An 11,244-nucleotide genomic window follows, 5' to 3' on the forward strand; every position below is an offset into this window, starting at 1 on the left:
ACTAGCAGCACACTCTTCTCCTGGGTGGCCGTCCGTTCAGTAGTCCTGTGGGGAAACACACGAACAGGGGCATATGGACAGGAAATCCAGCGAAATGAGGGCAAACAGACGAACCAGCAATATAGGTCTATACAGATGGATCTGTCACAACGGGTTAATACCTTATAGTCATTTTAATATCTCATATTAAGATTTATTTTTGCTATAATATCAGCGCTACCAGAAGCTCCTGTGATTAACATTGAGAAATGGATAGAAAATGGGACCTCATTTACAGCTCAGATGAGTGTCTCATTGTCAGGGGTAATTGAAGACAACTTAATGTCATTCATGTCACGACAATTGAAGGAACCATAAAGAGCTCTGTCCAGCTGTATAGTGGTTACTTACCAACCAGATCCTCGTTTGCAGTGCCTGTTTCCCATAGCCCAGCTACGATGGAGGGGACTCTTAACCTTCTCTTTCAGGTTCTTACCAACACTACTCAATATTGTGTGGTTGTAAAGGAAAGTCCCACACTACATGTCCTCAGTCTCTGCAAAGATCGTGAATGAATAACGGGGACTAGGTAGTAGTCACACTATATACCTTACCCACCAGGACCTGGGTACTATGATCACTAGGCCTTCACCATCCAACACATTGTATTAACAATATATGTCACCTGGGAGGGAAAATTCTCCAGGGGTTCCAGTTATTCCATCATATATCGTTGCCTTGTGATTTCTTTTGCAGTGAGGTCCCAGGACACGTTGGGGATCGGAGCCATAAGTTCTGAGCTGTTTGTCCCATTGGGAGAGGCTGTGTGGCTAAACTGTTCTACTCCCAAACCTTAGAGAACGTTCTACGATAGCAGATTATACAAGAAGAAGACAGAGAGGGGGCCCAACTGCTTGACAGTGCAAGCGATTGTCCGTGAGAACTCAACATGTGTCTGCGTGTTGGACTCTGGAGACATATTTTTTACAAGTCAAACCATAGTTATGGCGTATGGTAAGTAGTATATTATATATTAAAAGCTACATTCAGGGTGCTTTATTATTAAGGGCTAAGTACACTTCATTTTTTTATTAGAAGGGCTCCCTTATCACATGCAGACTGCAGAGTCTCTCACTGGTATGACCTCCATGTGACTTGAACTTCCGGTCCGGTGGAACGCACGCGAGCGGCGTGCGTTCCACGTGGAGCAACATGCATCCTAACAGACTCGGACAGGTGAGACAACTGATCAAGGGGGGCGGATACTGACCGGGAGGAGAGGGATAAGAGGAGGCAAGTAACACCACCCATTGCTCACCCAGACCATTGCTAGTTTGGGTGAGACATGTACTGACATGGGACACTTCCCATGTTCCAGTGAGGATAAGAGTCACCAACTATCCTACTGATTGGAGGCGAAAACCACCCTGATCTCTGAGTAAGTGCACTGAGTTGACTTAGAATTGAATGCATTGCTCAATAGTATATGTAATCCATACTGAGTGTATGTCTGTAATTTTATTTGTAGTTGATTGGAGGCTAAAACCACCCTGATCTCTGATCACCCTTGAATACATGTGAAGTCCCCTGATGATGTCTGTAATGAAAGACGGAAACATGGCATGTAGGGCATTGTAATAGGGTTATATAGAACACTAGACCCATACCGAGGGTAAGGTTCGGTGTGGGGTCGCCCCTGTTGGGGCGGGTGCTCCATGTGTGGTAGGCAGGTGATAAGAACAGCCCCCTACCCCTAGGTAGGCAGGAAAGCCAGTATAGGGCTAAGTAGGAGGTCAATACTGCCATCACGAACTCAGCACCCTGGTCACACCGGTCTCAGGCACCACCAACTGCCAGTACCACCCTCTGCGATCGTGGATCCTGCTCGGATGAGGGGAGATCCACCCATTTTTTCACGTATTCATTGGTTGTATGTGATATAGAGGTTGTTTTTTGTTATTTTTGTCTCTCACCCAGTGTGAAATATATTTTAAATGACCAAGTAAAGGTTATGTTTTAAAGAATCCAGTTTACAAAAATGTATCCGTATATTTTGGGTGTAAATAGATACCACCACATCTGTACTGTAAGTGGCGGTATAATATAATTTTTGTTACATTATTACTATTAGTAACAATATGGAGGATACTAATGCTTATGGGGGCACTCTTGGGGAGCATTATAATTATTGGGGGCACTTTAGGGGGCATTATTACTAATTTGGTCAATTCGGGAGAGAAGTATTACTATTGGTGGAACATTGGGGAGCAATATTATATGGAGAAACTGTATGACACTATTATTTCTGCAGTATAGTGTTTGGGGACATTGGGGAGAACAGTTGTCACAGTATTTGGGGTAGGATAATACTGTTGGGGTATCAGGAAGGGGGGGACGATGAAAAAGTGGGGAATCTAAGATGACTGTCTGGCAAACTCTGCAGAGACCAAATGTGGTTGAAAGAAGTCATTATGGTGGCATGGAACTAATAGAGAAGTTGAGGAAAGGGAACGTCTACATCTGAGGAGACACCACTGGGTGTACTGGGGAGACATCACTGGGTGTACTGGGGAGACATCACTGGGTGTGGTTTGATAGCACTAAATGTGTTGTCCATCCAAATACAATAGATGCAGACTGAGCTACAGGAAGGAAAAGAATATACCATCAACTGTACGGTTCATGAAGTTGCTCCTTTGGAGTATCTTACCATATACATCAGCAGAGAAGGGGACGTCATTGATATCAAATCCTATGAAGGACCACACGTGGTGAACAGAAGGACTGTGAGTCACTTACATACATTCACAGCTCGTCGCAGTGACAACTTTATGAAGTTCTCCCGTGAGGCCATCCTACAACTGGGGTCAGAGGTCCACACTGTCAAGTCCATGGAGATAACCGTACAGGCCTTCAGTAGGTTGGATCACAAGTCTGGTATTTTTGTCTTCTCCTAAAGAACATGAATTATGGACCAAAGTCCTAATTTTTTTAAGGGACAAAATTTTTAAGGATGTCCAACATTTCTCATAAGCTCACTGCTTATAAATGTATTATTGAGCTCAGTGGGAGCTTTAAAGGGGTTGTCTGAGACCTAAATAATCTAGAGATGGCAGAGCATGGCTTCAGAATAAAAAATAACATACCACTTATCTGGTCAGAGTGTTTTGGGTCCAGCTCCGTGGCTCCTGGTGCCACCAGTACTGGTCCCCATTGGAATTATGCTGTGCTGTATACATGCACCTCACCTCTGCCAGCCATTTATAGCTCTCTACGGTGTGCAAGAGCAGAATGGTTAGCTTAGCTTAGAAGTAAAATATCTCCTGTCTCCACATTTTTAAAACAGCTTTTGTTTCTTTTTGGGAGGAGATTTATTTTATATTTGAAATTGCACCATCTTGGAGTTCATATAATGACTAAAAAACTTCCTTGTCAAGGGGATGGAAAGAGAAAACTGTAATTCGGCCTTTTGGTTGTTTGCTTGTTTTTTTATGGTATGAGCAGTAGTTTATATTTGTACTATTTGGTGGTACATGCAGCTTTTCAGTCACTTTTTATTTTTATTTTTTTAGCAGATGGGACATAGAAAACCCAGCAATTCTGCCATGATTTTTCTCTCACTTCACTCATAATAACCCATAGGCCATGATTGTGATAATGCCTAGCAGGGACAATTCTAGGTTTTCTACTGTCTGAGGCAAAAATGTATTGACCCTCACCCCCAACGTGACAAATTATTATTCCAATTGTATCTATTGTATTTGGATGGACAACACATTCAGTGCTATCAAACCACATTCAGTGCTATCAAACCACACCCAGTGATGTCTCCCCAGTACACCCAGTGATGTCTCCCCAGTACACCCAGTGGTGTCTCCTCAGATGTAGACGTTCCCTTTCCTCAACTTCTCCATTAGTTCCATGCCACCATAACGACTTCTTTCAACCACATTTGGTCTCTGCAGAGTTTGCCAGACAGTCATCTTAGATTCCCCACTTTTTCATCGTCCCCCCTTCCTGATACCCCAACAGTATTATCCTGATACCGCAACAGTGTTATCCTACCCCAAATTCTGTGACAACTGTTCTCTCCAATGTCCCCAAACACTATACTGCAGAAATAATAGTGTCATACAGTTTCTCCATATAATATTGCTCCCCAATGTTCCACCAATAGTAATACTTCTCTCCCAGATTGACCAAATTAGTAATAATGCCCCTAAAGTGCACCCTAATAATTATAATGCTCCCCAAGAGTGCCCCCATAAGCAGTAGTGTCCTCCATATTGTTACTAATAGTAATAATGCCCCCAGTACCCCCAGCAGTAATAAAGCCCCTCTATAAAGCACCACTTTAAAGCCATCCATAGTAATAAGGTCGATCTCTAAGGCACCCCTGTAGTGTCCCAAGTAGTTATAATAGGCCACCTCCAGTAGTTCCTCCAGTACTTATATGATCCCCTATAGTGCCCTCAGTAGATATAATGCTCCCCTGTAGGGCCCCTGAATTTTTTCATTTCCCCCTGTCGTGCACCCAGTAGTTACAATGCTCCTCTGTAGTGCTCCAGTATTTATAATCCCCTGCTGCCTTCTGTAGCTATAGTGCCCCCACTACTTATAATGCATTCTGCAATTATATTGCCTACTCTCCCTCCATGGTGCCCTCAGTAGTGCCAACAAAGAAAAAAATAATACTTGACTCCCCCTTCATGCCAACCATGCAGTCCACAAGCCTCTTCTGGTTAGCATCCTGAGTTACCTGTGTCCAAACGCAGGTGGTCACAATGGCATCATCACAACCTCTGGCACTAGATCTCAGGCAATGCCAGGACGTTGACCCTAGGTGGTGTCCAGGCGCAGGTGGTCATGACATTGTTATAGTGTCGCCTGAAACCCAGCACAGGAGGTTGAATGGAGGTTGTTAAAATGTCATCATGTTATGGTTAATTACATTTTTTAATATATTTTTTAGCCGATGTCTAAATAAGAAGTTGCGATGAAAGCTGGCTAAATGAACCAACTCCTGCTGCTCCTAGTGCTGATGTCATTGCTACACTGGAAGCACCATATCCGTCATAGATTATGGTGGCCTTTCATATATATTGATCTGTCTTTTTAATATCTCTCAGTAATATATATTTTTCTTATGATATCAGCACTGCCAGAAGCTCCTGTAATAAGGATCAAGAAATGGATACAAAATGGGACCTCATTTACAGCCAAGTATCTCGTTGCCGATGGATATTCTCTGCTAAATATTAGATAGAAGATGGTCTTTGAAGACACCTTGTCAGGAGAAATGAAGGAACTGTAAAGGGCACCGTCCAGCTGTATACAATTTTTTTTACAGCTTGGACAAACCAATCAGATGTGAATCTATCTTATTCACTTGGTCCAGGGAGAGTAGGGTGACTATGAATATTTATGGTAAGTTGTTGGGGTCCAGCCATATTGAGAAACAGGGTCAAATTAAACCACACCTTTGGTTTGTCAGATATTGAGCATGTTGATGGAAATCACTATAGACCCCTGAAACCCCAGTGGGCCCTAGTACCGGCCAATTTGATTCCAATCTTGTGTGCATATTCTAGGATTTCTCACATGGAGATATTAGGAGTATATTCTCCTGGCAGTAGTTGTAGTAGTAGTCCTCCCTGCTTAGCCTGATTATGCTACCGATGACTGTACATTTGAATAATTGTGGGCCCACCTACATGATAGCAGTCCAAGCATAAAGTCATCATAGGAAAGTCTTGCTACACCAAGATCCCCAGGAAAACCAGATACACCGGGACAATTTAGACAAACCCAACCCGACCAAAACACCAACAAAGCGCAGTCTGACAAAAGTTAAAATCCAAAACATGATACACAGAGGCTAAAAGGAATATATCAGTGTCTGGAGAAACGTCATAGGGATAGCCCAGAATTACAGAATATCAGTTCACAAACGGAATACAAACTGGTCCTGTATCTGGAAAATCAATCCCACCTCAGAGACTGGCAGAAGCTTAGCTGGTACAGACTGTAACCACAAACGGGTCATCGAATCAAGGCAACACAAACATAGAAAACAAGCCCAGGGAGAGCAGACTGTACAAAGGGCCATGCAGGTTGAGGCCCACTTTCTGCTGCGATGCCCCAAATACTCAGCAATGAGAGACACTCACTTCAGGAGACTCTCTGAATTCGTCTAGGACTTCACCTCCATAGAGGATAAGGCAAAACTGTACTGTACATCTAGCCGAGAGAAATAAGAGAATGGCAACAGCATAACAATGTGTCAGTGCCTGCCATAGACTGAGTGGAGCTTGATATGTATGGACTTCCATAGCCCCTTCCCCAGATTAGCTCATAACCCATCATCACAATTTTTACCACTTGGTTTGACATTGCTAAAGTGTATTTGGTCCTGTCAATAAAGCTTCTTTGAATTTGAATTGAATTTAACAGATAGATAGAGATGAGTAAATTCCTAAAAAAATTGATTCGGCCGGTTCCCCGAATCCCCCGAAAAATTTGGTTAGATCCAAATTTATTTGTGGCGAATCGCGCAAAAAAACGGCTATTTCCTGGCTGCAGAGAGCCTTTATAGCGGTGTAGAACACTGTGCCCTGCAGTAACACGAATAGGGAGTCTGCTGGGGTAATGAAACTATACTGTGAGACATGTAGATGACAGGCGTTGCTCTTAGAATCACTGCACACTTCACTTTTTTGTGCAGTTACGGGGCCAAAACTGACCAAATAACTCAAGTGTGAACTCAGCGAAAAGACAAGAAAACGGAGCTCATAGTACCAAAAAGTAAAAATGAATTCCAAAGTTTATCAAGACATTTTGCAGGAGAACTTAAGGCCATCTGTCCACCAGCTGAAGCGCAACAGAAGATGAGTGTTGCAACAGGACAACGACCCAAAGCATAGAAGTAAATCAACAACAGAATGGCTTAAACAGAAGAAAATACGCCTTCTGGAGTGGCCCAGTCAGAGTCCTGACCTCAACCCGATTGAGATGCTGTGGCATGACCTCAAGAAAGCGATTCACACCAGACATCCCAAGAATATTGCTGAACTGAAACAGTTCTGTAAAGAGGAATGGTCAAGAATTACTCCTGACCGTTGTGCACGTCTGATCTGCAACTACAGGAAACGTTTGGTTGAAGTTATTGCTGCCAAAGGAGGTTCAACCAGTTATTAAATGCAAGGGTTCACATACTTTTTCCACCTGCACTGTGAATGTTTACATGGTGTGTTCAATAAAAACATGGTAACATTTAATTCGTTGTGTGTTATTAGTTTAAGCAGACTGTGATTGTCTATTGTTGTGACTTAGATGAAGATCAGATCACATTTTATGACCAATTTGTGCAGAAATCCATATCATTCCAAAGGGTTCACATACTTTTTCTTGCAACTGTACATGGTGCAATGACTGACCAATGACCAGAGAAAAGTATGATAACCTTAATACACAGGTGAGTCAGCAGTCAAATTGAACCCACATGGCAAAAAAGCAGGGTTTGTGTTGCAAGTGCAGCATGATAGATAGACAACAAACCACAATGAAGGCCAGGTATAAGATATAACCTGTGTCAAACGCCGTATGGGTAAAAAGAGGACGAGGACTCAGCCTTACAGGTCAATTTTAGCGCCAGGTATAAAAAAAATGTGTAGAGGCCCAAGATCCTACTATAGAGTGAAAGAGCGCACTCCTTTTACACCAATTCACTGATTCCACCTACATGTCTACAGAACCTGTTCTATTTAACACTTATACAAGTAGAGCCCCCCCCCCCCCCGACAGAGTGGAGAGGGTGTCAGCAGTAAGTTTGTGTTGACGTCACTGATTATTTTGCCCTTCCTCTGATACATCAGGACAATAACCCCCCCAAAAACGGATCTTGTCTGTGGAGCATCAGCCTTCACAGCATTTGGTCAGTTATCCATCAGTATTGCTAAAACCCAAAAAAAACTGAGTGGATCCAAAACAGAGATGACACTGTCGGGTATATAGAGCAAATGCTTTATATAAATATAAAAAAAATAATTATCGGGTCAAAAGAAAAATTATGCAAACTATATTGACCCGTGAGATGGACATAAACATCTCAAAGAGTTCAATCAAGAACCTGATTATTTTGTGCAATCAGTAAAACAGGGTACAAGCGTCTATGCAAAAATATAAATGGTTTATTATACAATAGGTTAAAATACAATCAAAAATGAATCAACATAAATTTCAATAATATACAATGATATGCAGTACCCAGAATTCACCACTATATGATACCAACAAAACACTACTCAACCAACACAAGAATATTATGCAATACAGCTTTAAATCTGTGAGAGATATACAATCAATGGATTATGCGGAAAACTCAATCAAGAGGATGACAGATACGAGCCCTTGCTCCGCCCAAAAATGATGACCAATCTTTCAGATAATGGTAGTATTGCAACAAAACTTATAAATTATTGGCTTGATATCAAACTATGGAATACACATATTCCCAACAAAGAGTTTCTCCAATATTATCCCCTTTTTTCAGTTATATGCATCGTAACTGAAATCAGAGAAAATACTGATGTAGCAACTAACGTTACACGTCCGCAAGTGAGCGGGTATCTTGCTAAGTATCAAGCCAATTAATTTAGATCAATACTACATAAAAACAAAATATACATTACCCAAGGGTCAAGTGATGTGCAGAGTCTTGGGGCAGCCAGCTCTCAAGAGTTTTTCCCGATAATCCAAATGATTCTCCAGAGATCTATAATCCAAATGTTTGTTTCTCTTTTTTTTCTTTTCTTCCTCTCTTTTTTTATTTCTGGTAACTGGTTTCTTAACCCAAAACTTATCAGATGAACACGCCCTCCGAGTTTGGAACTTTCCAATCATTGTTGGAGGGGTGTGTGCATTGATAAGGAGCATGACGTCATAATACTACCCAGAATGCAATTTTGCTACTGATGTAGTATTAAACGCTTATATCTAGGTGGCACTGTTGTATAAGCAATAAGCATCATACCATTAAGGGTTAACTCACACATGCCTGATATTTTCAATACTTTACACCTCTGACATCTGGAGGCTTTATCTCAGGGCTGAGGGACAAACTTTGATACATGAATATATACTTTGAGGAACATCTAGACCATTCTCACACTGTAGAATTCATGTTCAGATAGGAAAAACAATGAAGCCTCAGAATCTGCAGGTGCGGTGTATCTTCTAACTTTCTAAATGTATAATATGTTGTTACAATAACACTAGCTTTTGAACAGTACATTAATCTTCTCATGGACTTACTTTGGCCTACATGAAACTTCATACAAAACAGTGAAACATATAAATCAACATTGCTCTTAAAGGCAATGAATACCCATTATAACTAAAATAAGTAAGTATAACTGTTTAAACTTATGAAAAAGCACAACAAAATCCCCCTTCATTACAATGTAATCCAATAGAGAAGTTGGATTACATTGGAATGTCACAAAGGGCTTTTCATTCGGGTTCTTCAAGAACCCGGGTGCGCAGATTCGGTTTGTAATGTTCCTGTTTAAACTGTTCGTGACTCTCGTGGGTTCCCAGTCAATCTGGACCATAGAATATTGTTGACCAGATCAATCTGCATGGCAAATCGGTGTAGAAGGTCATTACCTATGTACAGCTGGTACCGTGGTTCATTCAACACAATAAATAAATGTTCTGTGGTTTTATCTCCTATGGAAATAGACAAAAGACATCTTGCAATCACATTATGACTCTGGGAATCTCCATCCAGATAATAAATCCACTGGTCCTGTGGAGAGGAAACTTTAATCATTTTAGGATTAGCGATCTGTTTCAATAGACTTAGGCTTATGTAACTGGCTTCGGATTTCAGATCCATCTTGGCGTATTTCACTCGGGCCATATTGTTCACCTGTACGGGAATCAATAAGTTATCATTAACCTTCTCAATCCGTACCATGGATTGAGTATGCCTGGTCAGGTCTGCGACTTCGTAACTTCTCCCTTTAAGAGAAATAGTTAATGCATCCCCATCCAGGGTTACCTTTTCAATTCTGTCCTTCTGGATGGTTATGGTATGTGCGGCACCGCTGACAGCTTCCTCGGGTTTACCATTTTTCAGGATTGTGACATCCGGTGTTTGATTGTTCCTAAAATGAACTTCAACAGAGTTAAACCTTTCCTCAATCACATGACAATTAGGTTGGGATTGTGCATTGCAAGAGTACTCATAGGCAATGGGTGCCTTCACCTGAGTCCAGACGGTTTCATTGATGAAGTCTACTATGGAACTCAATCTTCTCAGGAGGTCAATTCCTATGATCAGCCGATCATAGGGAAGGTCCACGATCAGAGTGGGATGTCTAATTATCTTCTTACCAATTTTGAATTTTAACCATGATGTACCTTTTACCTGCAAAGCGTCTCCGCCGACACTTATTAAAGAGCCATCAAACGATTTCAGTTTCGGCTTCTTTGCTGTCACCTCTAATACCTGTTGGAAGTAACTATATGACAATATAGTGGCTTGTGATCCTGTGTCAAGTAAACCCCTGATTGGTCCAATAAGTTCATCTTGGAGATAGGAATCAAGAAAATATCGGCCTTCTATCTGAAACAAATCACATAAAAAATTAGGGTGATCACTTATTTGACATTTGTTAAGGATTTGACCTTTCTGCAGCGTCGCGACCTCTGATGAATTCTTGGAATTCCTGCTGCTCGCGGTGGCAGCAGCAGCCCCACCTTCGGAGAACACTGGATCACATCACAGCTTACAGACGGCAGCTCGCAGGTCGACACTGAGGTGATAGGATCACTCACTGGAGATAACACATTAGTGCAGGAATCATCATGATTAGACTGTAATATAGACAACATGTTAGACATCTCCTCCTTGGCCTCAATTTTAGGGACAAGAACGCTGCAAGGCAAAGTAGGATTAGAAATCACATTAGATTCTTTTACAACCATCTCAGTAGCCTTGCACCGGCCTGGGCTCTGACCCTGCCCTGCCTGCATTATGGGGCTGAGCTGGGTCCTGCAGTTGCTCCTAAAAAAGACTCAGGCTGTTTTCCAGTTGACACCTGGGACATTTTACTAACGATCTCCTGTAATTTGGCCACTTGATCTGCCAACTGATCCAAACGATTGTTTGGTTTGCACACAGTTTGGACCTCTGGTGCGCCCTTATTAGAAGTGGGTGACCGACTTCTAGGTGAGGTAGGGGATTCAGGCCTATTTTCC

General features: G+C 41.9%; 1 protein-coding gene across 6 annotated transcripts in view; it reads left to right on the forward strand.

The window, feature by feature from the left end:
• The window catches only part of LOC122927178 (intercellular adhesion molecule 5-like), a 39,134-nt gene extending 32,510 nt beyond the window's left edge, over positions 1-6,624 (forward strand). For 2 of the 6 annotated variants that reach the window (XM_044278789.1, XM_044278784.1), the window contains exons 7-8: positions 736-993; positions 4,952-6,624. In XM_044278789.1, coding sequence (XP_044134724.1) covers positions 736-836 — 101 coding nt within the window. In that variant the 3' untranslated portion in view covers positions 837-993; positions 4,952-6,624. Of the gene's footprint in view, positions 1-735; positions 994-1,074; positions 2,001-2,609; positions 3,775-4,951 lie in introns of those variants that run through there. The other 4 variants (XM_044278786.1, XM_044278787.1, XM_044278785.1 and 1 more) reach the window with 4 other exon arrangements.
• Positions 6,625-11,244: the final 4,620 nt, after the last annotated feature.

The sequence above is a fragment of the Bufo gargarizans genome, chromosome 2, assembly GCF_014858855.1.
Source record: "Bufo gargarizans isolate SCDJY-AF-19 chromosome 2, ASM1485885v1, whole genome shotgun sequence".
NCBI lineage: Eukaryota > Metazoa > Chordata > Amphibia > Anura > Bufonidae > Bufo > Bufo gargarizans.